The sequence below is a fragment of the Paroedura picta genome, chromosome 3 (genome assembly GCF_049243985.1).
Source record: "Paroedura picta isolate Pp20150507F chromosome 3, Ppicta_v3.0, whole genome shotgun sequence".
NCBI classification, from domain to species: Eukaryota; Metazoa; Chordata; class Lepidosauria; order Squamata; family Gekkonidae; genus Paroedura; species Paroedura picta.
Window position 1 is genome coordinate 170,332,191 of NC_135371.1, and position 27,892 is coordinate 170,360,082.

General features: G+C 47.2%; 2 protein-coding genes across 5 annotated transcripts; both read left to right on the forward strand.

Moving 5' to 3' along the window:
* Positions 1 to 737: 737 nt before the first annotated feature.
* LOC143833528 (RNA-binding protein 3-like) lies at positions 738 to 9,588 on the forward strand. Of its 4 annotated transcripts, none has more exons than XR_013229658.1 (9): positions 738 to 884; positions 2,487 to 2,605; positions 2,767 to 2,873; positions 4,237 to 4,342; positions 4,450 to 4,525; positions 4,606 to 4,673; positions 7,493 to 7,582; positions 8,970 to 9,044; positions 9,188 to 9,588. XR_013229658.1 is itself a non-coding variant. In XM_077329443.1 (7 exons), exons 2-6 carry the CDS (start codon positions 2,503 to 2,505, stop codon positions 4,670 to 4,672), a joined length of 459 nt encoding a protein of 152 aa, XP_077185558.1. In that variant the 5' UTR covers positions 738 to 884; positions 2,487 to 2,502; the 3' UTR covers position 4,673; positions 5,081 to 5,736. The 4 variants fall into 4 exon arrangements, 2 of the variants coding, with proteins under 2 accessions (XP_077185558.1, XP_077185561.1); XR_013229659.1 differs by having other exon boundaries at positions 4,609 to 4,673; XM_077329443.1 differs by lacking the exons at positions 7,493 to 7,582; positions 8,970 to 9,044; positions 9,188 to 9,588 and adding an exon at positions 5,081 to 5,736.
* A 2,347-nt stretch (positions 9,589 to 11,935) lies between these two features.
* On the forward strand, positions 11,936 to 23,840 carry LOC143833529 (cold-inducible RNA-binding protein-like). Its single transcript, XM_077329447.1, has 7 exons — positions 11,936 to 12,102; positions 14,388 to 14,498; positions 17,639 to 17,745; positions 20,113 to 20,206; positions 20,299 to 20,377; positions 22,343 to 22,406; positions 23,053 to 23,840. Exons 2-6 carry the CDS (start codon positions 14,396 to 14,398, stop codon positions 22,404 to 22,406), a joined length of 447 nt encoding a protein of 148 aa, XP_077185562.1. The 5' UTR covers positions 11,936 to 12,102; positions 14,388 to 14,395; the 3' UTR covers positions 23,053 to 23,840.
* Positions 23,841 to 27,892: the final 4,052 nt, after the last annotated feature.

The window sequence follows — 27,892 nt, forward strand, 5'->3', positions numbered from 1 at the left end:
AAGAACCAACTCTTCTTCTTCAGTAATCTCAGGGCTCTCTCAGCCTCACCTCCCTCACAGGGTGTCTGTTGTGGGGAGAGGAATGGGAAGGCGACTGTAAGCCGCTTTGAGCCTCCTTCGGGTAGGGAAAAGCAGCATATAAGAACCAACTCTTCTTCTTCAGTAATCTCAGGGCTCTCTCAGCCTCCCCTCCCTCACAGGGTGTCTGTTGTGGGGAGAGGAATGGGAAGGCGACTGTAAGCCGCTTTGAGCCTCCTTCGGGTAGGGAAAAGCGGCATATAAGAACCAACTCTTCTTCTTCTTCTTCTAATAGTAATAAAGATAATAGCCGCAACACTTCCCCTGCTGTCGGCTACGAGCCTTACCCGGGTGCCAGAGAGGAGGAGGGAGGCCCTGAGTCCTGCCCCGTCCGGCTTCCCTTCCCCAGAGGCTCCCGGGGGAGGCCGCGGGCGAGCCCTTGCAAAGCCTGGCCGGGAAAATGAGGCTCCCGCTCGGGCTCATTTCTTCACTTCCCACGTGGGCGCTTCGAACAGGAACCGGAAGCGGCGGCCACGTGGAGCTCCCTGATTCCAGGCGCCAGGGCGGAAGCTTGCGCGCGCCGAGGAAGACCCCGGATGATCACATGGTGAGAGTCTCTTGGGCGGGAGAAAGTGGAAGGTAATGATTTTTTTTTTTGTTCCCTCCCTTCTTCTCCTCCCCCCCCCACCGGCACAGCAGTTGGAACGTTGCCACGCCCCGGCGCATGCGCAGTAACAACCTTGTCGCTTGGGGCGGGCGGGTTACAGTCACGTGACCCCCGCGGTGGGCGGTCCTCTATATAAGCGTCGCGCGGGCGGTGCCTCGGCCCGCATTTCCAGCAGCTCCCGCCCGGGTAACATAGTTTGGTGAGTAGGGAGGGAAACGATCGCTAAGCCTTCCTGCCCCCCCCACCCTTTATTAGTATGCTTGCTGTTGTTGTTCCTTTCAGACCAATTTGTAAACGTTGGCCTCGGCGGCCGTTAGGGAGCAGTGACGTCGAAAGAAAAAAAAGGGGAGGGGGAAAGCGCGGGGCCCTCAGAGCGCACGCGCGGAGGCAGAGGCCGCGCGGGCGCCAACGGCTCTGCGCATGCGGCCTGGAGTAACAGCGCGGTTCCCAGCACCGAGAAAGAAGACGGTGTGTTTTTTTTTGGGGGGGGGGAGACGCCGCCCTCTGCGCGTGCGCGGTGGAGGCGCCCATAGTTTGGGGCTTGAGGCAGGGGCGAGGCGAGCGCTTCCTCCGGATTGGCGGGAAGCGCTTCTTCCTCTCGGCCGCCATCTTCGGCTCTCCAGACGCTTCCTCCGCTGCGAGCTCGGGGTGAACAAGATGGCGCTCGAGGCGGGGAAATGGAGGCGGCCTTGCTGGTGGACTCGGGCCGGTTTCTGCGGGGGCTTCCTCGCTCCGTTTCCCGCCCCAAGCAGCAGTCCCGGCTGCCTTGCCACGTGGGGTCAAATGGCACGGGGCCGCCCCCGCAGACACGAGGCTTTCTTGTCATGGGCGGATGTGGACGCAGTAGGCCCAGGCCTCAGTGCCCGCGGAACTCCCTGGAGTCCAGGGTGGCTCGTGGCACGTTGGGAAATCCTTGGAAATGTTTTTTTTTTGGGGGGGGGGATAAGCCACAGATTCTGCCTTTTAATGCAGCCACTTTCTCCTGGGGAGGTGATCCCTCAGCAGGAGATCGGGTGTAGTCCCGGGTGATTTCCAGTAGACGTCTGAGTTGGTAGTCCTATGATCTCCTGAACTGAAACTCTGGGTCACAGCTGGGATTACTTAAGAGCAAAGGGAAGAGCCTTGGAAGCCAATATCTGCATGTTGCTGTCTACATTCATAAATGTCAGGTTGCATTCTAGGTTATGTTGCATCTTTTCCCTGCCCAGTTCTGCTAAAGAGCTCTGGGCTATGTTTATGTAGTCTTACTACCCTGCGAGGTGGGCTGGCCCATAGGACTCCCAATGGAGACTTGTGTGTGTGTATATATATATATAAACTATAAGTGGAAGCACAACTTACAGCTATGTGGCCAGCCTTCCTTAGAACTCTTAATTATTGCTTAAAATGTTTTTTTGGAGGGGAAACTTCAGTAAACATTCTCCTTAATGGATCATAATGGAATGTAGACTTGTAACTTGAAGCATGACTAAAATAGAGGATCACGTATGCTGTCAATAATATGGTACCAAAACAGAGGAACCTAAATGCCTTGATGAGGCTAGGAAGTGGTCGTGGCTGCTGCTTCTGCCATGAAACACTGGAGGGCTGAGTTCTGTCCTGTGGCGGATTCAGAAGTATCATGGCAATAGCTAGCTGTAGACAAGACCAGCTTTCTTGAGTTTTTGGGGGGGCTTAGTTCCACAAAGCAATGTGGTACATGGTTCTCTAAACATCTAGACTTTAATTCTCTCATGCATAATTAGTTGGCTGAAAGAACACTGTATTTCTGATTCATATACCTTTAAAAATTGTTCTGTAGACTTCTGTTCACCATCATGTCTTCTGAAGAAGGAAAGCTGTTTGTTGGAGGGCTCAACTTTGACACTGATGAGCAAGGTCTGGAGCAGCATTTCAGCTCCTTTGGTCCTATTTCTGAAGGTAAGAATATTAAACTGCTCTATGTGACTCAAGGTTCAGTCAAAATCCTTTGACTTTGAAAAGCTAACCCTAACCTTGAAAAATGTTGTTGGTCTCTGAAGTGCTATGGGAGTCTAATCTAACTCTTCTATAAGTAATTTTTGCTACTTTTGTGTTTCTAGTTGTAGTGATCAAGGACAAAGAAACCCAGAGATCAAGAGGCTTTGGTTTTATCACTTTTGCCAATCCTGAGCATGCGTCAGATGCCATGAGAGCCATGAATGGAGAGGTAAAGGTTCTTGAAATGTCACATGTTCTATTACTCTTGATTTCTTGAGTCAGTAATGTATGACAAGCTGATTGATCAAAAATTGATTTCTCTAAAAATAACCCAGAGAAGCTCCAAATATATAAAGTAGAGATTCAGATATACAGTGGTGGCAAACCTACACATAAATTTCTATTAAAATTTCCAAGTATCTAAAAATATCATCATGTTTTTGTTGTCTATGTGCCATGCATTCAAATATTGATACCGGTCTTAAGTTTCTCAATCCATTGGTTTATTAGAGATGGGCATTTTTGTAATGCTGTAAGTCCAGTCTTTTAGCTGTAATATGGGAGGTGTAGTGTCTTTTTTCATTGTTGGTTAGCCTCCAAGGGACAAGCAAATAGTTTAAAAATACAAGAGGATCCTCAAAAACAGTGAACCATAGTATAAAATTGATAATATCTTGTGAATTAGAGCAACGACAATTCGACACTTTCCTGAACACTGCTAAAGATTCATTGGTGTCCAGTATATCCTAAATACAATCTTTTTCCTGTTTTGGATTCAGCTTGGATTCAGTGAGAGCAGATGTGTCACCTCACCCCGCTATTAATGCAAGTCTTCTGTGAAAGATAGTTTTCTTCCCAGTCTGGGTTAACCCATAATGTGAAAATGAATCTGTTTCTAAAATAGTATTTACAGTATTTAGCCCATGGAAGAAATGAGATGAGTTGCAGAATATGCATGTATGAATGTTGAGCTTCTGTTTCAGATAGAAAGACTACTTTCTTATGTCCTCATTAAAAAAGTAGAAGCATCAGATAAGTGAAAAACTAGCACAGAGCTTGCTATAGTCCTATCCTAACAGCTGGATTGTTTATTCCCTCTTCCTCTAAGTTGGATGAGTCCCGTCACTCTACCTCTGCCATCCAGCATGTGCCACTTCAGGACACTTAATTTCTCTCCATTCCCTCTACTTCTGAAATTTCATTGAGTGGCCCAAATTGTGGCATATGTTTTGCATTTTACCTAAAATCTCCCCATTTTGGCCTGTTCTGTCCCGCAAGATGAATGTTAGGCAACCCAGAAGGATTATAATGCATGCATGCTTAAAAGCAAGCCTACTAAATACTGCATTCCTTCAACGTTTTTAACCACTTTGTTCTCAAATTGAATGTGCAGATCAGCTAAGGAGGTACATAGGCATAATCTAGAGTTAACTATAGTGACGGTGGGGGTTAACTCTCACCCTTGTGCTACAGCCAGGATATAAATAAGCCAATCTTAGTCCACTTGTTGCATTTGAAGGTGATGGGAGGTTTGCGCTTAGATATCCCATGACACCCTGGAAGCCCTAATTAAAACATTTTTCTGTGGTTAGTCTGTAGATGGGCGCCAGATCAGAGTGGACCACGCAGGGAAATCGTCACGTGGATCCAGAGGTGGCTATTTCGGTGGAAGGGGGCGAGGCCGTGGCTATTCCAGAGGTGAGTATGAAAAGATAGTGATCCGTAGCTGACTGGCTGTGGATTAATTGAGGGAAAGATTGATTCATTGGTGGCTGCTCACCAGTAAGATATTTTTTTTCCTGTAGGTGGTGGAGACAGAAGCTACAGTGGTCGCTACGACAGCAGAAGTGGGGGTTACGGCGGTTCCCGGGATTACGGCAGGTAATTGTGGCAATGAGCTCTGCTTCAGAGATTTTGAATTCTCGCTGAGCAAGTGCAAAACACAGATCCTTTGCTTTCAGAAGTCAGGGAGGATATAATGACCGCTACTCTTCAGGAGGCTCTTACAGAGACAACTACGACAACTGAGGTAGGTGGCTTTTTTGGGAAGGGAATTGCAACCTTCCTACTTGTCCAAAGCACCCATAACTTGCAGTGTTCCTACTTGCCTAGGTAGTGGCTGTAGCAGTACCTGACGTAAGTGGAGCCTAGATTCAAAGACAGTTTTCGAGCACCCGATTGACCCCGTCTAAACATGGCAGGCCTCAGTTCAGATTACCGATACGTTACTTTAAATGCATGTTGGACCTTAAAGAACTGTTAGCTTCACAATTGTGCAGCCCAGCTGTGGAGTGCTAATTGGGGGAGGGCCTTGAGATTCCTAGCCTCACTAATCTAAAAAAGGAAAGGAAAAAAAAAAGTCTAGGAGTGGTGAAATTGCTGCAAACATGTCCGTATACTTGTGCCTTTATGATTGTACCTGCTTCTTGTCCTCAGCTCACACCGAGTAAAAATCCTTCCTGAATCAAGATCGTCCTTCCAATGGCCGTATTTATAAAGATTTTTGGAGCTTCGCTGAATCTTTAGTTACCTACTTGTATCTTCCCCTATATAGCTTTTTTTGTCACATGCAGCCTGAAAGCTTCCTCTACAAGATTGCCTGTTTAGACTTTGCTCAAGAGTTTTTTTTTTTTTTTTCCAAGAGTGGTTTTTAAAGCGTTTTTTGAAATCCGGTTTTATTTGTCTTTCTCAGCCCGAAGTTTTCTTTTAACTCGACTTAAAATGGGGCCCTAAAAAATTTAAGATGATAGTAACCTGGAAGCTGAGCAAAATTTCCTTTGGGAAAAAAAGTGCAATGCACTTTTTGGAATTCAACTCTTAGCATCACAAGGGAGGGTGACGAAGGCAAGCTGCTTTGGTATCACTGAAAGGGTTAAATGGTTCACATTGATCATAATAAAAGCCTGTTTTACTGTATAGTAAACATAGGACTGATGCTTGGAGAGGTTCTTGAAAATGTTTGTTTATATTGTCCTTTTTTTACTGGAAGACGCGTACATAATTCCATTGACATTGTATTTGAAGTGGATAAGGAAGTTCCTGTACTGAGTTTTTTGGCTTTACGAAGCCCATTAAAATGCCATCTGAAACAATTCTCTGCTCGTGACGTTTGACATCACATTGCACCGCACAACTTAGATAGCTGAGTGGCCAGTAAGAAACAGGCCTCATCTAGGGAATACCCAGGGTTGGTTAACAGGTAATGAGCTTGATAGGCACCCATTCCCAAAAAGCTGGTAGAAATGAAAACTGCCAGGCTGTGCAACACAAGGCAGAACCAATGGGAAGTCTGCCTGCTCTTTGAAGTATGGCCTATGCCAGGGGTGGCCAAACTGGCTCTCCAGTTGTCCATGGACTACAATTACCATGAGCCCCTGCCAGCATGGCCACCCCTGGATGCTTATTTCCATAATGTTGATTGATCTGATTGTGTCGGAGTGACCTTGTATCAAAGCCACTCATGATCCCAGTGGACACAACTAAAGATACCCCACCCATATGCATCTGCCAATAATTGATTCCCTAGAAGGTTGGGAGGTTTATCTACACCACGGTGCTGTCCTGGGGACTTGGTTTCATGTTAAATGGGCAGTGGCCGAAACAATTGAGGAAGTGGTGGTGGTTGTGTTGCAAACACAGATCTCAGCGGAGTTCCTCAAGACGGTGGCTGAAGATCTTGAGTGCCCTGGTTTGGCCTTCAATCAGTGACTTTAACTGTTGTGATTGTTGAAGGTTCATCACTCTTTTTCTGGTTTGGGAGCCGGTGCTACAGGGAATAAGACGAGGGGTGTCGAGCGCGAGTGTGTGCAAGGGCAAAAAGCCCTGCAACCACACCAGGCGCTCTTAGGATTTCAGTCAACAAACCAGCCTTGGTGTCCCTGGCCGCAATTGTAATACCATTGTATTGCTGTTGCTAGGAAGGAGAACCTGGGAAGGAAGTTGCCTCCGGGTTTATACAAACGTTTCCTAAAGTTGGGGGGCATGTCCCGCTTGGTTTGGAGATGAGCTGGTAGAGGAGGAAGCTCTCGCAACCTGGGGATCCGAGGCTTCTTCAGGGTTGAGGTGGAACTGATGTCTGGGCCTAGACGGGCCTACCTGTAGTTAGCTCTGTCCTGTTCTTACACTGTGAGAATTCTCTGCTAGCGTGTGGAAGCCAGTGTTCCTTGGAGACCCCCGAAGTGTGTTGTGCCTCCTTCAGTGCGTGATCCATGTGAGACGAAAGCTGCTCTTGGCTAGTTCATTTGTGGAAATAGTCCTGTATTTCGAGGTAACTCTTTTGCTCATGTCTGCATCTTCTCTCCCACAGAGCTCCATTCTTATGGCCACAGCAAAACTACTGGCTCTTATTGCTTTTGACCAAACTCATTGGGCTAATCCTGGGGTCTTCATAGACCCCCCAGGAGAACTCTTGTCCGAATCTGCAATTTTATCCTGGGGGAGGGCCTGGCTGGCTGCTGTGACTGACTCTGCTTTCAAAAACCAGAGGGGAAAGGCAACCAACCAAAGGATGCTTGGATTCTTCCAGCTGTCACGTCCAAGACCTTATAATTGTGCTTTGTGCAGAACTTGGACCTTTGGGGAGGTTTCTCCCAGTACAGCATGGTTTGGGTACGGGAGGCTTTTGTTCCCACTTTGATAAGCCAACTTTTCCACTGTGGTATGTGGTTTTTGGATGAGAATCTAAACCTGGGATGAAAAAAAAAAATGACCATATTAACTTGGGGAAATCTCAGGACTGGGTGAACAGCCTCACCTAGCCCTGGAGTATCCTGTTAGACATTAATCTCTAAAAAGTAAATCAAGAATTCGAATGAACTCGGGTCAGTGACACGGACTTGTTTTTGGCAGGTGAGAAGAGGCAGAGATTACTCCACCTTGCAGCGAAATGCTGGAACGGGAATGAAACCGCTTCTCCGGATCTTGAAGCCATGCTATGAAGTAAGTGGGTCTTGATTAACGGGATGAACCTACCAAGGCAGCATGGTATCTTGGCTGCAGTTGTGTCATCTGGTTCATGGAAGGGAACGTCCCAAGGTTGCCAGGGGCCTGATGCAAGCAGGTGAGCATCATAAGTAAACTTAAGGGCTCATCACTATTGAGAAGAACGGAGGCCACTGGAATTTGGCCTCATCTGTTGGAAGCTCCCTCAAGAATATTATTTGATTTACTACCTGCCACTCCCAAGCGGCTCGTGGCGGGTTACCATGTCTGAATAAAACCCCAGACATAAAAACACAATTCATTAATCAAAAACAAAAAGGACGAGGCGGGGGGGGGAGTTTCTATCTAGGAAGCTAAACAGGATCAAATTTGGCTGGTATTTGGCTGAGAGACTTCCAAATAACAGGGGTGTGACTTGGAGTCAGGCAACAGCAAATCACGTCTGCCTTGAAGAACTTAAGCAGGGTTGCCGGAAGTCAGTTGCGACCTTTTAGCACTTTCCGCTACCATGGCACAGCGGTTATGCCGTGAATAGGTATGGGGGAGAGCGAGGTTCAAATCTCCCATCCATCAATTGTGGAAATTTCTAGTTGGCCAAAGCCATGATTCTGTAGCCTTTCTCCGCCTGATCGATTTCATTTATTTATTTAAATCCCGCCCCTCCCAGCATTGGCAGCTTGCAGCAGCTTCCAGCAATAACCCTTAAAAACACGGACAATAACCAGGTTGGCTAAGATGATTTTAAAATGTCTTAAACAATTGATCCTACAGCTGTATGGGCAGACTATATCAGTCATTGTCTAGGTTATTCCAGGGAGGCGGCCCAGAGGTGTTTGGTTAAGTTGTCTAGGTGTTCATTGGACCCAACCAAATGCCTGGCGGAAGAGCTCAGTTTTAAGGCCCTTTGGGACTGGCCGAGCTCCGTAATGGCCCTCAGCTGTTCCGGGAGCTCTTTCTACCAGAACGGGTCCAGGACAGAAAAGGCCCTGGCTCTGGTTGATGTCAGATGTACACATTTAGGCCAGGGATCACTAATGTGTTCCTACTGGATGGGTGACCTTACTGTCCTTGGGAGGGCTGGGGGGGGTATAGTTAGCCAAGCGGAAGAGACGAGGCCTATGTATACGGAGCCTTAAAATCCTTGGAGAAAAGGACAGGATAGTGGTGAGCTAAATTGCATTCCCTGTGACGCTTCTGTTCCAATATTGCGAACGTTTCCCGACATGGTGCACACTGCAAACATGCTTTAGAACTGGTCCTTAAATAAGCATCACTGAAGCCATCCAAGTTTTGTCTAAAATTAGAAGCCATTGTGTGCTCCTCACAGCTGTGTGTATCTGCAGGCAGCCTCTCTGCATACTCAACAGCAATGACTTTTTTTCAGGGCTGCCTGTAGCTGCTGGCTTGGTCCGTAAGAGAAGGAAGACCTGGGAAGACACCAGCTCAGTTGCCTGAACAGGTTTGTTGCAGCTACCGTGTTGGGTCGGCGACAAGCCTTCAGTCTGCCTAGCGGATGGTCGATGTTTCCCGTATTGGAACTAGCCACAAGTGCTGTGAACAGATGCACTGAGATACCCATTTTGCTTTCTTTTTCCCTCCCAGGTTGGTTGGTCTGCTTCCCAGGACTGATGCCGCAAGAAGACTCAATAGCAGCCCGGTGCTTAGGAGACATCACGCTGCTCACGAGGCACTGGCTAAGTGTAAACAAAAGCCAGACCTCTTGTTTTGAACTCTCTTACGATTGTAAGTGCGGTTCACCAATTCGGATGATCCTAGCACCTTAGAGCAGGATTTCCAGCATTGCTTTTTCTGTAAGCCGGTCTATAATATTATAGCTAAAACTGTGCTGTCTATGAAGAATCCTAGCATCTAAAACCTTTAAAATGCAGCAAAATGCACTGTAGAATAAAATAATGCTAATTTTCAGTCATCACCTCTCCTGTGGCATTTTGCACTCCCAAGTTATTAAGTTTATGGATTCTTCTAATAAAACAATGATTTCAGTTCTGTGTTTCTTGTTTCTTATAGCAATAGGGAACGGAAAACAAAAGACTTGGAAAGGTTAGGTGTCTGTACAACTTCGACAATAGGTCATTGTCTGCACCTTTAAAAAAAAGGTTAATACACAAAGCTCATAGGTCATTACTGGAAAAATAACATGTGCATCATGCATTCCTCGGCCTTAGACATGACATATTTCAGCCCCCACTGGGGTCTTTCTCAGAAAATTAATTTTACACACAAACTGAGGAAGAAAAGCTCTGCACAAAAACGTGTATTCGTTTGGTTTCCTATTCTGAATACGTAAGTGCGTGTTACCATTCGTCAACAACACCCAGCTCCCCTGGATGGCTTGGAGGTTTTTAGCATGCATAGGTTTTAAAACCATTTAAATCTTTTCCCCACTACCAAGGTAAGGACAAAACACGAAACCCATCCCTTAACTTAAAATGCATTGGCATGAATAAAACTGGTGTCATTATCAGAGCCATCCATTACTTGTTTTGCTAAAGGTGTGTCAAAGTAATTCAATTTGGCACATCTTTCAGGACTATAGGAGCTTTCTGTGCCCGAGGTGTTCACACAGCTGCTGGAAGGGAGCATGTTGGGCCTCCTGAACACATTCAGAAGTGAGGCAATTGATAACTGTAGTTGGCACATGAAATCATGTGGGAAAACAGTTCATTAGATGAGCATGTCCCAGGCTGTTTTAGGTACATTGTAGCTGGTAGCTGTTCACCAATTGATAAAGGTGTTGCAGAGCTTTGGCATAAGCTTAATTTTGAAATCTGGAAATTCCTGAGGGATGAGTTCTGAAAATGTTCCCGTACCCATGTCATACTGGGTGAGGTTTATAGATAAAATGATTACTACTGTAATGTTCTGGATGGTATCCATTTTGATATCTAACCACTGTGCTCTTTGTTGGCCTGGTTTCCTTTTTTTCACTGACCAATCCAGTATTGCTTTCTCCAATGAATTAAAATCAGAATTGGAAGGAGCTCCAAGGTCATCTAAACCAATCCCCTGCACAATGCACAAACTCAAATGTCTGCCTACCCAGTAGCCCCAATTTCGTGTCCAAGAAGAATTGGTTCTTATATGCCAGTTTACCTGAAGGAGTCACCAAAGCAGATTACATTTGCCTTTCCGCTCCCCACAACAGACACCCTGTGAGGGAGGTGAGATTGAGAGAGCCCTGATATTGACTTTGTTGTGCCATCTGCCTAAATTCATAAAACCAGCATTTCTAATTGATCATTCACCTCCCAAGGAAGCCTGTTCCACTTAGGAACCGCTCTGGGGAGCTTCCAAATGTTTTAGCTGGATTACATGACAAGCCTAGGATAATGAAATACAGTCCCCAATTAAACCCCCCTAAAGAGTACAAAACCATACAGTGGAAATAAGTCCATCCTAGCAACCCAACAACCAGCCAGGGCAGCTAGGGGGGTATGACAACCGACCACACCGATGATGGAGCTGGTGTGGGGTCATACTGGGGGAGCACTGGCCTCATTGGTAGACCTTGCAGAAAAGCTTCATAATGCTGGCCCTGTGAAAAGCTAAAAGCTCTAAGGCCCCGTTCTGGAATGAAGATCATTGGGTGATCTTGTGTGGGGAGCTGGGAGGATAAAAAAGTGCGAACCACCGATAACCACCCTGTGCTGTTTAGAGGGATTTTTTTTTTTGAGAGACCTAGTGCAGTGCTTATGTCACAGTGCCAGTCTGGGGTTGAAGGGGGCCTGAGTTCCAAGTCCTTATTGACACAAGGTTTGTTGAGCGACCAGTCGTTTCCAGCCAATCCAACCTATTTCTCACAGCTGCTAAGGGGATAAAATACTGCCTTGCTCAGACTGCACTGTGAGCACTGTGTGGAATTATGGGGGGGGCCTCCCTTCAAATACTAAGGCCAAAATGGAGCGTGGGCAAAGGAGAGCGATGAGGAGGATCCAGTGCCTGGGGAACTTGCTTTGCGAGGAAAGGCTGAGGGGTTTGGGAATGTTCAGCCTGGAGGGTTTAAGAGGGGACAGGCTGTCACTTGGATGAGGGCAGGGAGCAGTTCCTGTTGGCAGCAGGGGACAGAACCCCCAAGGTAGACCTGGCCACCGTGCAGAGAAAGGCCTTTAGGGGGACCGCAGCCTGTGCGTTGCTGGCGACTCTCGTGTGCAAAAGGGCGACTGGTGGCAGAAGGGGGAGGGCGCCGCCGCGGGAGGGGCAGCATTCCAGGGTGGAAACGGCCGTCTCGCGCCAGAGGCAGGCGGGAAATGAGCGGGGTTGGCGCCTGCGCAGGCCAGCTCGGGGGCTGGTGGGCGGGCGTGGCCTCTATTGTGCCCTGGCCACGCCCCCTCCGCCGCCGGCCAATCGGGCGCCGAGCTCCGCGGACCGAGGCGGGGCTTAAAGCGCAGCCTCGCTTTCATTCTCTTCGCCCCTTTCTCTTGCCGCCATCGCGATAGCCTCCTGCTTCAGCCGCTAACGGGTCTGCGCGCATCTCTCCCTCCGAGCCCCCTTTGTTGGTGAGTGCCTCGCCCTTCTTTGCTTCTGGTCAGGGGGGGGTGCCGAGGCGGTTTCCAGGGGGGTCAAAAACCGGTCCTGAGGGGGGCAGAACCGATAAAAAGCCGCCCTTTTTTTGTCCCCCTCTGCCCGAAGATGGGGGAGGGGAGAAGGGAGCGACGCTACACAAAATGGCGGCGGCGGCAGGCCATAAAGAACGGGCGGGCCTCTGAGCGCATGCGCCGGTGGGTTTAAAAGGGGGAAAAAAAGGCCCACCGCGGCTCCTCGTGAGGCGCAGTGCGCGTGCGCCGGGCGGTTACTAACGCCTAGGGAAAGTTGGACGGCGGAGCGCGGAATTCTTCGCAGCGTAGGCGCTGCGGGGTGGGGGAGGGGAGCGAACAGCGCGCGCGCTCTGTGCTGCGCCTGCGCAAGGGCTCCTAGCTGGGCGCGGGCGTTCCAACGGGCCTCTTCCACGCATGTCTGCAAATTGGGAGGGGGGGCTCTCCCTCCCCCCCGCTCCAGGAACGTGAGAGCGCGGCGCGGTCGCCTTCCCGCATTCTGCTCAGGCCACGTGCTCGCGGCCATTTTATCCTGGGGAGGGCGGAAGCCGCCTTGCAGGGAGGGCAGCGTGTGTCGCGTTCCCGTCTTCGCAGCCTGCAGAAGCGTCCTTTCCCGCCCGTTTTTGGGCGCATGAAGCATTAAAAAAACAGAATCCGGGTCTCAAGGGTTCGCGTCTTCCGAAGATTGCAATAACTTCGCCTCCATTTTTTTCCCCTCATTTGAGAAATTAAGGTTTTAGCATCTTGGCCGCGGAGCGCTTTGTGTGCTTCGTTTGGCTCGATAGGCACCCATTCCCTGGCCATATAGTGGGAAATATTAAATTACGTAGGTTTTTCTGTTCCTTCCCGGTTTATAAATACGTTTCCATGGAAGGAATTTCCACCGGGATTTGTAAAATTTGGGAGTTTGTGTAAAGGATTGCCACTTTAATTTCTGAACGTTTTTGGGATGATATTGATTTAGTGATGGAGCTAAGAGCCGCAGATTTGAGGAATTCCGGAACCTTGTGTAACACAAAATGGAACTGTAATTACCCAAGCCAGTTAAGATTGGGTCTGTCCCAAGGCTCTTGTGGTGCGTGCGCCATCAAAGGCAGCTTAATGGGTGGACCCCTTCCCTTTTTTGGACTGCTCGCTTGGGCAGACCCTTCCAGATAGCCGTGGCACAATTCACTTCCCGCCTGATCATAACTCTGGGCGTTTTCATGAGTATAAATTCTCTGGCAGCTGCTGGAAAGGTGAAGAAATCTTATCCAGGTTTATTGGGGGTGGGTAATGCCCTGCGAAAGATAAGAGCCTTATTGGCAGTTACAGAGCTGAGAAGATAGTGGACGTGACTTGCGAGGGTGGCCAGCATCACTGAGAATTTCCTGTCTCTGAAAGGCCATCCTTGCAAATACACAAAAATTAGGAACCTGTCTGGGTTTTTTTTTTAAAAAGGGGATGCGGTAATTGATATTTTTAAAAACGAGTGTCCGCTTGGAACACTATGAAGGGAAGAATGCAAAATAAGGAACATTTTTATCCTGAGGTAACTCAGGGGGAGCAGTCCGCCTTTCTGTGAAAGGTTCTGTGTAGTCTGATCGTGTTCATGCTTTCACAGAAGTAACTCCTTTCGAAACAGTTGGATCATGGCCAAGAGGACTGGTTCCAATCACAAACTTGTCATGAAATGTGTCAACGATAAAATATGTGCTAATAAAGATTTTTTTTCTTGGCTGATTACTATTAGGAAAGCATGGCTAGAGCTGCAGCCAAACTGTGAGGCCCTATGCATCTTTAACTGGGACTCCCACTGATTGTACTGAGATTACAATTACAGATATATCCGCACAACCTACCCCGGCAACTAATAGATAACGGTTCACATTCTGGATGTCTCTACTGTGAAACATGTCAGAGACTGAGCAGCCTGCTGCTGGGAAAACAGATGAGGGTTCAGACATGAAAGCAAAACTGCAGATTCATTTGTTATCCCTGTGTGGGTGTGAATATACAGGGATTTTCTTTTCTTTATAAAGAAGTAGATGACTGTTGAAATTGAGCTGGGTGGGCCTTACACCAGACTTATACACTGGTCTGATCTGATATGCCAAGAGAGAGTGAAAGAAACTTGATCTCCAAAAAAGCTCTCAGATGTTGAAATGAGAGGTAAATAGTGGTCTGCTACATTGCTGGGAGTTTTAAAAAGGTATGCTGGGGTGCTGTTTAGAATGCCCGGATTTAAACGTGCAATTCTTTGTCTGCAGATTTCACAATGGCATCAGATGAAGGAAAGCTCTTCATTGGAGGGCTCAGTTTTGACACCAATGAGCAGAACCTGGAGCAGTTGTTCTCCCCCTATGGAGACATTGCAGAAGGTGAGGAAAGGTGTCATCAGTGTGGGCTGTATCTCAGGGGATTGTGACGGTGCCTCAGCTGTGTTAGCCAAGATTTCTGTATTATGACACATGGCAGGGCTTTGCCTTGCATAATTAAGCTAAGCACTACACCAGGGGTAGTCAAACTGCAGCCAGCAAGGGCTCATGGGAATTGTAGTCCACGGACATCTGGAGGGCTGCAGTTTGACTACCCCTGATTTAGGCCAATTTTTAAAAAATGTACATATAAAACCATAATTAAAGGGAAAGTTCAGATTTTCTCAACGTGCAAGGAGGCTTCTATTTTAAAAAATAGAGGAAACATTTGACCCTAAAGTGTCAGTCCTGAAGTAGTGTGTGCATACGCACACACTATGAAACAAAAATACGCTAAGTATAGTACATTGTATATTACCTCCTTTCCTAAAGTTGTACTGCTATTTATCAGTTAAGTACCCATCATGGACTCTGGGGAATGGTAGAGGACACGAAGGCCTGGAGGATCATTGTCCATCGGGTCACGATGGGTCGGACACGACTTCACACCTAACAACAACCCATCATTTGTTGGTCTTGGTTTTATATTAAAGTAGATAGGTGCAAAATAGTTGCCGTTTTCTTTCACAGTTCACAAGTGACTAAATCCCCAAGCTCACTTAAAGTGGCACCCCGTTCACCAAATGTACTCAGCCTTTGCCGCCATTCTTCTCTGATAACCTCACAAAGAAGCTACCTAGAAGAGTTGGTCACTTGTGACCGGCTGACTTTCACTTTATCAACTTGCTTTCATTTTTAGCATTAATGTTCTTTGTTGCTGTGTGTAAGAATCTCAGTCCCTTCAGCAGTATTGTCTATTATATTAATGTTTATTTAAAACAACGGTTCCCAACTTTTTTGAGCCTGTGGGAACCTGGAAATCTGACTCTACTTTGTGGGTACAGTCACAAAATGGCTGCCACAATTTACCTTCAGTCACAGTAAAGATCCTTGAATTGTAGTGGGTTCCACAGGGCCTGTAAAATGGGCCATTGCTAGTTGCTATAGGTAAGTGCTCATTATATGGCAAGCTCTGGGATATGCTTTAGAAAGTTCAAGGTAGCTTTTTAAAATCCTTGCTTCTCTGTCTAATCTATTTGAACCTCGTTGGTATTTTCTTACTGGTTGCCCTCTTTTTGAGACCAGTAGCACCTTTAAGGCCAAGAAAGTTTTATTTGAGGTATAAGCTTTCGTGTGTATATTCACTTCTTCAGGTAGAAAGATTGTATCTGCAGAAGTGTACAGGCACATGAAAGTTTATACCTTGAATAAAACTTAGTTGACCTTGAAGGTGCCACTGGACCCAAGCTTCGTTCTGCTTCAGAAAGCACAGATACCCACCTGAATCGACTCTTCCCACTCGACCTATTGCTAATTCAAGCATTGTGCAATTCCCATTCCCAAGTGTGTTCCTTCGAATACTTTACTTCTGTTGTGCCCTGCTTTCATTCTAGTGGGGAACAAAAATAGCTTACATCATTCTCCTCACAACAGCCCTGCGAGGCTTGCAAGTCTGGCCCCAAGTCACCTAGCAAGCTTCCATCTCAGATAGGGGATTCAAACCTGGGCATCACAGATCCTAATCTGACACTCTGTAAAACATTGTTCTTAACCACACTGGCTTTCCGTAGCATGATCTAACAGTCCTGACTTGCGATAATTTGGGGCTGTCTGTACATGTGAGTAGTGATTTGAATATTGCCTCTGAGGAAATTGGAAGTCTCTTTAAGGTTAATTCAGCCAGCCTGCCAGATTATGTAGAAGGTCACATGATAACCCTCCAACTGTATTTACAGCTAATTGTTTGCTTCCAGTTTGCCACTTGCTGGCATTCCATCCTTTCATGTCCAGACCTGTTGTGTCCATTCACACAGCATGTCAAACCAGACTACTATGTGGCTTAGAGCTGATGTTTCCTAAGCAGCACCTAGCTTCCTCACCAGCCGGCTTGCTCATTCTGTTTGAGAGTGACTATTGTGCTTCAGAATGTACAGGAAGCAAATGTGACTGCATCCACCTTTCTCAACATTTTTGCCATTAAGAAACACTTGAAACATTCTTCAGGCCTTGAGAAAACCCTCAGAGTGGCAGGATCATGCAGAATATGGTGGGGAAGCTTAGCTGTGTCCCTGCACACCTGGGGCCCCTCCCTTTCCCACCTCCTCCAGGCCCATCGTTGGCCATTTTGGGAGGGGGGGAAAGGGTCAGCATGACCATATATGGTCATATCACCCAATAAAATTTTATCATATATATATATATATATATATACACACACACACACACACACACACACACACACACACACACATTATATATATATATAATGTATATAATATATATATATATATATATATAATGTATATTTTATATATATATATATATATATATAATGTATATTTTATATATATATATATATATATATATATATATATATATATATATATATATATATATATATATATATATATATATAATGTATTAACTCCCACCCATTCTGGGGCCAGTAAGTAACCCCAGGGTTTCACGGTGCCCTGGTTGAGGGAGCCTGACCTAGTGTGTAAGCAACTGCATACTAAATGAGCTAATCAGTTAATTTTTTTAAAAAGCTTGCTTTGTGCATAAGTAGTGATGCCCTGTTCTGTTAATTGACCCCATCAGACTTATATATTGCAGTAATAAATATTGACTAGTGAACCTTAGTTCTTGGGTGCATCTGAAGAGTACCAAGTAGGGTTGTACATTTCAGCCACTAAAGCTGCCATTCATGCCCAAAGCAAGCCAGCGCCACAGGGGCTTGGAAGGGTGGCATGCAACCGGCGCACGCATGCAGGTGCAGAGCTCTGTGCATGTGGGCGCTGGGTTGCACGCTGCTCCTTCCCCCTGTGGCACTGGCTGCTTCAGGCATGAACGGCTGCTTCAGCGGCCGAAGTGCACAACCCTAGTACCAAGGTTCTCCAGGGACTTTAGCTCTTGATGCAAATTAGTTGCTAATTCTGACACCTGTGTACAGCGAATGGCAGCATCCAGATTCCAGATATTTACGTGCTCTTGGTTAGTTAAAATGTCTGGCTGATAACCTTGTTCCCTTTTCCTGCCAACAGTGGTTGTAGTGAAAGACCGGGAAACCCAACGGTCCAGGGGCTTTGGGTTTATAACCTATTGCCGTCCTGAGGATGCCAAGGATGCCATGAGGGCCATGAATGGAGAGGTGAGTGAGTGAGTGAGCCCCCTCTGCAGGGATGCTCACCAACGTGCATCGTGGGTTGTTTGGGCTCTTTTGTGTGTCCCCTTCCTTCCCAGTGGCACCATAACTTAAAGCAGTGTTCAGGCTTGCAGAACAGGCTTCCATGATAATGCACTCCCGAGCCATTTATTGCTGTTACCACATCACTTACGGGCCACGGGTGTTTACTTACACCTTTCTGCTCTGCTCTGCGTGGGCTGAAGAGTGACCTTATATGAAATGATTCCCCTGTGCTTTTCTGAATCTGATGGTGCCTGCCAAGCACAGCTGTTCTTGAACTGCCTCCATTGCAAGTCCGAGGGCCCAGCTAGATGGGATGGCTTCCCTAAGTCCACCATGGGGAGCAATGCCTCTGCCGTTTTAATAATGAAGTTCCTTTTGACAAAATCTGCAGGGGCCCAAATCCAGTACCACAGTGGGGTTGGAAGAGCTGACATTCTTCCCACCCACTCCCTGGTGTGTTTTCAAGAATCTGTATCCCCACCATGGGGAGAGACTCCTCCCTTGCATGCTATGGTCCCAGTAACTCCAGGGCAGTGGTTCTCAACCTCCTTACGGCCGCGACCCCAACTGCAGCGGGAGCGGCGCGCACACGGGGACAGGCACAGGAGCAGAACAGTATAGAGGCAGCATGGAGGCGGCCATTGCCATGGCTCTGCCGGGCCGCCTGCTCCCGCCGCAGCCACCAAGCTGAAGTCCCCACTGCTCCAGGGCCCTCCACAGGTTTTGTGAACGGAAAATTTCATCCCAAAATGGAAGAGACATCCCCATGGTGGACTCCGGAGTGCCATCTACTTGGGCACTTTGTTTTTACAGAAGCATGTTCATTTAGGCTGATCACCCTGTCTGTTACAGTTGCCCAGGGCTAGCAAAGTATATAAAATGTTCTGAAGTGAAGGTCTGCTAGTGGAAGTCAAATGTAAAGAAGAGAAACCTCTAAGTATAATATTTAAATATTTAAATATATATATATATATATATATATATATATATATATATATATATATATATATATATATATATATATATATATATATATATATATATATATATATATATATATATATATATATATATATATATATATATATATATATATATATATATATATATATATATATATATATATATAAAAAAAAATAAAACAGAAAAGCCCTGCAACATGTCGCACAGTGGCTAGTCAGCAGAGATGTTGCGTCTTGGCTCTGGGATTCACAGTTTAAGGCCTCTGAATATGGAGGAGGTTCCCCTCAGTCACCAGATACTTCTCCATGGATCTGTCTAATCCCATTTTAAAGCCACGTGTTCCTGTGGCCATCACTACATCCTCTAGCAGTGAATTACACTTTTTAATCATGCTCTGTGTAAAAAAAGTGTTTTATTTTGTCCATCTCGAATCTACTGGCTGGATCTGATGCCGCCGGATTCTAGGATTTTGGGAGAAGGAAAAATTTCTTTGTCTCACTCCCTCTACCCCTTGCATAACTATATAACTCTATTATCCATCCCACCTCTGTTTTTAAACCATAAAGTCCCAGACTCCACAGCTTTTCATTCTAGAGAAGGTGTTCCCACCCACCAGATGTCCCTGCCCTGCCACTCTGCCGCTGGCTCACCTTTGGTGCTCTCCAGCGGCTGCCATGGCTGGGGCTCCCCCTCGGCGTGGCACTGCACAGCTGCTGCTGGCAGCTGCTGCTAGTGGACAGCAGGAAGTCAGGGGCGCCGGCAAGAAAGCACGCGGAGCAGGGGCTCGGGCCGTGGCGGCGATGTCCCTTGGCAAAAGACTACCCCCCCTCCCCCAGGCCTCAGTAAAACTGTCAATCGTTGACCAGTCCCCAGTGATAAAAAGGTTGGGGACCACTGTCTTAAAGCACATGCCACAACTGTGACATGCCAGTTATTACAATACATAATTAAAAACTCCCATTCACCCTCAACCTAATAAAATGTCTGCAATGTAAATTTCATGGATTTCTGGTAAGTTAAAGGGCCTCCTAGAAGCTTCCAAGGGTGGCACCCCAACTCACCTTGGGGAAGCGTGGGTAGCCAAGGATAAAGTGTGAGCCCTCATCAATGCCACCTGGGCCGCCCTTAGCGAGGGAACACTTCTAGGGAGATGGCAAATGGAAGACCATTTTCTCTGTCGAGAACATTTGAGTTGCAGTTGTCCTGCTTCAAAACATCAGTCTTTAAAAGTATCCATAAGAGTTTTCACAGGTAAAGAGGAAACAGTTTTTGTTGTCTTTAACCATGGGACTTTATTTTGGAAGCATGAGGGATATTGATCCCAGTGACTAAAATTGCACTCTCCTTGACTTTTCTCTTCCTAAGTCCGTGGATGGCCGCCAGATCAGGGTCGACCAGGCTGGGAAGTCATCCCGTGGCTCTTCTGGAGGCAGAGGACGTGGGCGTGGATTCTCTAGAGGTGAGCTTGCTTTCAGCACGTGCCCTTCGGTGTGTGTTGCCCGGCTGCACAGGAACAGCAAGGCTTAATAAACCCTTGTGGCTTTGTTCCAGGAGGTGGAGGATACGGAGGTGGCCGGTACGACAACAGGAGTGGTGGTTATGGTGGATCGAGAGACTACTACGGCAGCAGGTAAGCCATCCTGGCAGACTCTACAGCCCCTCACAGTTTGGGTCTCTGGGGACTCCTCGAAAATTGCCTGATGGTTGCAGGTATCAGGCATCGCACTGCATCACGGATGTGAGATGTTTGGGAGGGGTGCTCAATTGAGCAAGTTGCAGTATCTAAGCCACTTGACTACCATTTGTGGATTTGTTTCTTAAAAATCCTGTCGGCCATGCTTTTGTTTTGAACACCTCTGTTGCCGTAAACCTTTGTATTGAAGTTCAGCCTTACCTAAGGGGGCATTTCAGCTGAGTATGCTTGGGGCATGCTCAGGCATCTCTTCATCCACTTGTCCTCTTTTAGGGTGGACCCCAGCAATAATCTCTGCTAACTGGCTTCTGTTTCTCATGTTGCTGCTGAACTGTTCCCTCATGCTCCTGTGGTCCCCCATTCCCCAGAAGCAGCATTTTAAGGAGTTTAGTGGTGGCTGGGGGGCAGCAGGGAAATCCCATTAATTTGAAGGGATTTCCATTAGCAGAAATTAGCACCCTTCATGTTGGAAGTGCTGCTGGCTTTTTAACATGGGGGAGGCACACTTCAGATTGCAGCACTGCAGTAGATCCCGTGTTTTTTGTCTACCGATCGGGCGGGAGTAATATTAATTTTAATAGATTTTTGAAATTTGTTAGACAATCATTGGTGGATAGGGCCATATAAGATTATGTCAACTCATCCCTCCTGCCGAAATGGCCAGTGATGGGCCTGGAAGGGCTGGGGAGCAGAGGTACCCAGCTGGGTGTGTACATACAAAGCTTTGCTTCCCAGCCATATTCTGCATGATTTCACCACTTCCGGGGTTTCTTGAAGCCTGGAGGATGTTTCAGGGGTTTCTCAACGGTACAAAAAGTTGAGAAAGGCTGGTCGAGGCAAATACTGTGGCCTCATTATTCTCCATCAGCGGAACATGGTATTCCTTCCGCTGGAGCATATTTTTCCCAGGGGTGCTCCTAAGGCAAGACCATGCAGGTATTTCTAAACCCATCCGCTCTGGTGGAGGGCACACCCCCTGTCTCATGTTGTGTTCTGGCCGTATGTTGCAGAATATAAGTGTTGTGTGGAAAGTTGTGCAAACCTTCTGTGCCCATGTAGCTTACAGGCTTCAAGTGGCATTTCAAAAATTCCCTGCTCATTTCTGTGGCGCTCCTTAGGATATACAAAAGCCACCTTGGAAAACCAGTGTTTCCTGTCATTTCTCTTTCCTTGCCCTGACTTGTGTTTGCTTGGCTGCTGCTGAAAGAGGGTGGCAGTGCATAAGAAGTTTGCACTCGCTGATTGGGTTCCTGATTGGGTTAGACCCCGGTTCATTGGTGCCTGAGAAACCAGGGAGAAGCTGTAAAGTTCTGCATAACCCATACAACAGGGGTAGTCAAACTGCAGCTCCCCAGATGTCCATGGACTACAATTCCCATTCCCAGCAAATGCTGGCAGGGGCTCATGGGAATTGTAGTCCATGGACAGCTGGAGGGCTGCAGTTTGACTACCCCTGCCATACAATGTTAACAAATAGTTATAAGGAATAGGGGTGTATTTGCTGCTCTTCCATCTTACAGGGGTTAATGTGAGGTACATAGACCAAGCATTTCCCCCAGAACATTTCCCCCCAAAAGTGACATAGCTAGGAATATAGATTCAAGCAGGTAGCCGTGTTGGCCTGAGGCAGCAGGATACATTTTGAGTCCAGTAGCACCTTAAACCTACGAACGCTTTTAGCTGGGAACCGATAGTAGTTTTTGATTTGCATTCTGCCAGCTTAACTGATGATATAAAGAGACAACAGAGATGAAACTGGTGTAACAACACAACGTGGCTTGTATATAAAATGATCTAATAATGTAATACCTGTGGAGGTTCTGTGTACCGTCATTTGCATATGCTAAGGAAAGTCTAGACCTCCGCGACGGCCTAAACCGATCTTCTGTGCTTTTGCTGTAGGAATCAGGGAGGCTATGGAGACCGTTACTCTGGGGGTTCCTACAGAGACAACTACGATAACTAGGTATGTGTGTGCCTTGCGGTAGGCCTGGTGGGTTTAATTGTCATCCGTTCCTGGTCCTGTGGCAGCTGCGTGCAGCGTAGTGCTCAGAGCCTCCAACCGCCTGGTCTTAACTTTGCCAGAAGGTTTCCCATCCTCATCAGCGTTTCTATTCTCAATGCATGTGGTGAGTTGGCCCGCTGCCTGAATAAAGGAAAGCTGAGACAGTTAAACCCGTCCACCAACTATTTTTTTTTAAGGGACACTGTTGGTCCTGCCTATAAAATTCATGTCTGCAGCTTTTTACGCACGGGGACCTTCTCCGAACCGTAAGTTTGTGGGAATTAAACCTCCGCATTCCTACTAGGGTTGTGCTTTAATAATAAAAATAAATAAGTGTGCAGGTGTTCACTCTGCAACAGTGCCCCGAAAGAAGAATGCAAGCCAGGAAGCAAAGTCTTGCTGTTCAGCTACGTGTTTTTGTGTTCCTTTATTTTTTCTCCACCTCACCCCTCCACCCCCCGCCCCTTGTTCAGATTAGTTGACCAGCAGCATTTCTAACGCTGAAAACGAGTTTGCCCTGGGCAGGGAGGAGGGAGACGACTTTAGTTGAAATGCTATCCATGTTCTTCAGCATGCTTTACGATTTGTACCTGCTTCTTGTCCTCAGCTTACACCGAGCATAAATCCTTCCTGAATCAAGATCGTCCTTCCAATGGCCGTATTTATAAAGATTTTTGGAGCTTCGCTGAATCTTGTTTAGTTCTCTACCTGTATTTTCTCTCTCCTCCACCCCTGCCCCCTTTTTTTTTTTCTTTTTGGGTAGTCTTTATCACATACAGCCCAACAGCTTCTGCTACAAGATGGCCTGTTAGAGCTTTCTGGAGGAAAACGTTTTAATTTGCCTTTTTTTTTTTTTTTTTTTTTTTTTTACAGGTGTGTTTCCGCTTTTTTTTTTAAGTAACTTTTATTGGGTTTTTTCTCCCCTCCACTTCCCCAGATTTCTTTTAACGAGCTAAGATTTGGGGCTCCAGCCTACGTTTCACCTACAATTTGCCCCCTCCTCCTCCCCCCCTCCCCCGAGTCTGAGCAAGGCGTAAAAGATTCTCCTTGTTTTTATAAATGCATTGATAACCTTGTAGTTTTGTAAAAGTCCTATGGTGTAGCAAGGAAGGGGTACGGTGGAAGGCAGACCCCCTTGATTGTAAAGGGAGACTCGTGTGTTTGATCTTCAGAAATCAGAATTTATACTGTATGATGTACCTAGAACTGAAGCTTGCGGATCCAGCAAGTGGTTCTTGAGAGAAAAAAAAACCAACAAAAACCCCGTTTGTTTATATTTTTTTTTAAACTGGAAGACACACATGTAACTCGATATTGTACTAAAAGTGGTTAAGGAATTCCTGTATTCAGTTCTTTGGCTTCACGAAGCCTATTAAATACCCTTCTGAAAATGAATTCTGTTCTCGCCGTTTTAACACTCCCGACGGGTTGGTTTCGTGGCACAAGGTAGAGCCACAAGGACGGTCAGATTAAACGATGGAACGTGGATCTCTTGGATGGCAGGCACCGGTTAGGCAGCCCTTGTCTTTGAGGGAGTCATTTCAGCACTGACTGGCTCACTGTATGCATTGCAGTGAATTCTGGAGCGCACCTAGTCTAGGCTGCTCTGTGTTCACACAGGACAAAAATGGGCCTGCTTGTCCACCTTGCAAACTGAATACATCTTGGGATATAGCCCCACCACCACCACCACATTTTGCAAAAGGATGTCTGTAATAGTGGGTGAGTTATTCTGGGAATCTTGTCGGCAATTTCTGCTGGCCTCGAGGGAAGAAAGCAAAAGTGTGTGAAGAGATGCTCAGAAGTACCTGGCAAAACTACCAGTTGGAGAGGTGGTTAAAGCAACCTTTGGTGGTCCAACTCCTCTCCCTATCTCAGGGGAGAACCCTGTCTGCCCATGTTATTTCTCCCAGTTTCGCTTCATCCTATTATGCCATGGTGACACTCTACGTTCAAAGGCACTATACCTCTGAATCCCAGGGCTAGGAGGCAACATAAAGGGAAAGGCCTTGGCGCCTCTCCCCTGTTGGCCCCACAGAGGAACTAGTTGGCCACTCAGACTGGACTAGGCAGAACCCTGGTCTGATCCAGCAGGGCTGATGTTCTCATGAAGGCCTCAGCCTCTGTGTCTTGTTATTGGCCTTCCAGAGGATCTGATTGAGACAGGATCCTGGACTGGATGGACCACTGGTCTGATCAAGCAGGGCTGATCTTGCATTTTTATGGAGGCCTCAGCATCTCTGCCCTGTTATTAGACCTCCAGAGGAACTGGTTGGTCACTCTGCTAGGCAGGATGCTGGACTACATGAGCCAGTGGTCTGATCCAGCAGGGCTGTTCTCATGAAGGCCTTGACCTTCCTGCCCTGTTGTTGGCCCTCCGGAGGAACTGGCTAGCCATTGTGTGAGGCAGGATGCTGGACTAGGTGGACCATTGTCTTCCTTCAGCAGGGGCCTTCTGCTGTACTTATACGGTGATTAGTTCCAGATGGAGACAAAAGCACAACACAGAAACTTGGCAGTCTGTGTGCAGTTTTTCTACTGTAGGGCAATCGCCATTTGGGAGGGAAAGGGTGAATTTGATCACAAAAATGAGATTGAAATAACTCCTTAGTGCTCCTGTTCCATTTGGTGAGTCCTTGCAATGGACTTTACAATGCAGAATGGGGATTTGGAAGCCTAACAGTAAATTTCTCCACCATTTGGGGGGGGGGGGCAAGATTTCAGAGTCCTGCAGAGCTTTCTCTGCAGTGACTAAAACCCGGAATATAAATGCATACGATGCGGGAAGCGTTGAGCCCCCCTCCTACAACACTCCAAAGCAGTCGGTTCTAACACCAGTTGCCGAACCCCGCCTTGGCACTGGATGCTTCTTTGCAAGGGGAGCAAATCCCCAGCCCTGTGTTCGGCTCTTGCCATTATAGCCCGCCTGCTCCTGTCTAGTCTACAGTAAGGCTTATTTTGTGTCAAAAGGGAGCTCTTGTGTGAACGGGGACAAAACGGTGGGTGTAGAAAGGATTTCCCGCCGTGGCTCCTGGCAGCCTGTTGCCTGCCGTAAAGAACTGTCCGCGGATGCTGGAGGGTTTGCCGTCCCTGGTTCTGCCTCAGGTAACATCTTCTGCTTGTCTGTTGCTGTTTTTTATAGTTGTTAAATGCTTTTACTGTGGCTGGCAAGAGCAATCTGACCAGCTTGCCTTGGCGTGTTCCATGTGGGTTCTGTTAAGGTTGCTTTAGTGCGGGAGCCCCTGACATTGTGCCCACTGGCACCACGGTTCGTGCTGATGTCCCTGGGTACCTACCAAGTGCTTATGTAGTAGGGCTCTTAACCCTGCAGGGCCACTGATGACCCAGCTGGCTATGGCGGGTGGAAAATGGGTTCAGAAGCATCTGCCACCACTGTGTGTTGTTTGACTCTTTCCCAGTGTGCTTTTTAAATTGTCCTCTGCATGTGTTTCCCACTTCCTGCGGCAGCCATTTTGAAGGGTGGATGCCGCTTCCTGTGACAGCTGTGGTTGCGCCCACCACTCCATTCTAAAGGCTGGGAAAGATTGGACACTTCTGCTTTTATCGGAGAGGCTTCCCGCCCCGCTGCAGCCCTGATGTCCCAAGTGCAGCATGGGCTTTCTGGCGGTCTGAAGCAAGCTTTTGCTTCCTGTCACAGCGGTGTTTTCACACAGGCTAAATAATGCGGTTTCAATCAACTTTCAGCAACTCATTTGCAAGCTCTGTTTCATGCAGCAAAAACCAGTTGCAGAAAGCATGGAATGAAAGCGTTACTTAGCATGTGAGCATTTTTAAAAACTTCCCTAGGTAGAAATAAGGAGTATTGCCAGGTAAAATCACAAGCTTGGATCCTGCCAGAAGCTTCCATTCTGTGCAGCAGCTTCCTTGCTTTGCCTTCTATAGCAGACCCAGATATCCCCTAACAGACCCCCCAAGAACAGTAGGGGGGGGAGACTAGAGGTCTGCGGCAGGAGGGGGGCAGTAAGGACAAAGTTTGCTTTCTGGGATCTTGCCCAGTAGCATGTCCCTAATCTGACAAACGTTAAAACAGTTTGCCAGTTGAGGCCTTTGGCCATGAAGTCAACAGCCAAATTGCATCAAAACACAAGGAGAGATTGGGGGGGGAGTGGACAACATAAGCGACCATGATCCGTAGTTTGCGGAAGTTCCCACAGCCCAAAGTAGCAGTTGTGAATCTTGCTAGAGGGTGGTGCATATGAGGTCTTTCAATGAGTGACAGATATCCCCAGGAGCACCTTGTGTGATCCTTTTAGCACAGTGGCACCATTGAGGCCAAACGTGGGCTCACTATGCCGTATCCACTAGTGCAGGAGTCCTCGAGGTGGTGCAGGATCAGAGCTGGCCTTGGGAAAGGCCATGTCCAGTGTACAAAGAAGAGAAGACCCCGCAGGGGGCAGCAAGACGACAGGATGTTGAGGTCAGCATCTTGCTCTCCTGTCCTCTCCTTGTCAGGTTTCCAAATTGCTACTTTTACGGTAATTTCCCTCTTGTTGGGAGCGCTCAGTCTTCCCCTCTTTCTCACCTAGAGATGTACATCCTTAGGAACTTCTCTCCCTGTCTCCCCTCTTTCCTATCAAGTATGTTAATTTCTAAATAAACCTTTATCTACTCTTTAATCAGGTTGGGCACCACTGCGGTGATCATTGCTCTGCCAGCAGTTGGAAGGGGCCGTATGGGCCATCTAATCCAATTCCCTGCTAAGTGCAGGATCAGCCTAAAGCATCCCTGGCAAGAATTCGTCCAGTCACAGCTTGGAGGTTATCGGTAAGGGCAAAGTCCACCACCTCCCTAGGTTGCTCATTCCATTGCTGAACTACTCTTAATATGGGGGGAAGAAGCCCAATATCCAGGCGGCCCCTTCCTGCCTGTAATTCAAACCCAAGTCCTTACCTGCTGCCAACAGGAACGGCTCCCTGCCCTCTTCTAAGCGACCATCTTTCAAAAACATGATCCTGGATGCTTTCGGCCCAGGAAGCCAGAACCAAGGCTTTCCTTTTGAAAATACAAAGAGACGAGTTAAATACGCCAGCTTGGTGTAGTGGTTAGGAGTGTGGACTTTAAATCTGGCGAGCCAGGTTTGATTCCGCTGTCTCCCACATGCAGCCAGAAAGGGAAGGTGAATGTAAGCTGCTTTGAGACTCCTTTGGGAAGAGAAAAAGTGGCACATAAGAACCAACTGTTATTCAGTAATATCAGGGATCTCAGCCTCACCTCCCTCACTCTCACAGGGTGTCTGTTATGGGGAGAGGAAAGGGAAGGGCAATGTAAGCCGCTTTGAGACTCCTTCAGGTAGAGAAAAGCGGTATATAAGATTTCAATAATCAGGGCTCTCTCAGCCTCACCTCCCTCACAGGGTGTCTGTTGTGAGGAGAGGAAAGGGAAGGCTAATATAAGCTGCTTTGAGAGTCCTTTGGGTGCAGAAAAGC

Bases quoted from the DNA above. Each gene is read 5' to 3' on its own strand.
- LOC143833529 (XM_077329447.1), top strand. From the start codon at position 14,396: ATGGCATCAGATGAAGGAAAGCTCTTCATTGGAGGGCTCAGTTTTGAC. The intron at 17,746-20,112 runs GTGAGTGAGTGA...TCTCTTCCTAAG, and splicing joins TGAGGGCCATGAATGGAGAG to TCCGTGGATGGCCGCCAGAT. The intron at 20,207-20,298 runs GTGAGCTTGCTT...GCTTTGTTCCAG, and splicing joins TGGGCGTGGATTCTCTAGAG to GAGGTGGAGGATACGGAGGT.
- LOC143833528 (XM_077329443.1), top strand. From the start codon at position 2,503: ATGTCTTCTGAAGAAGGAAAGCTGTTTGTTGGAGGGCTCAACTTTGAC. The intron at 4,343-4,449 runs GTGAGTATGAAA...TTTTTCCTGTAG, and splicing joins AGGCCGTGGCTATTCCAGAG to GTGGTGGAGACAGAAGCTAC. The intron at 4,526-4,605 runs GTAATTGTGGCA...CTTTGCTTTCAG, and splicing joins GGTTCCCGGGATTACGGCAG to AAGTCAGGGAGGATATAATG.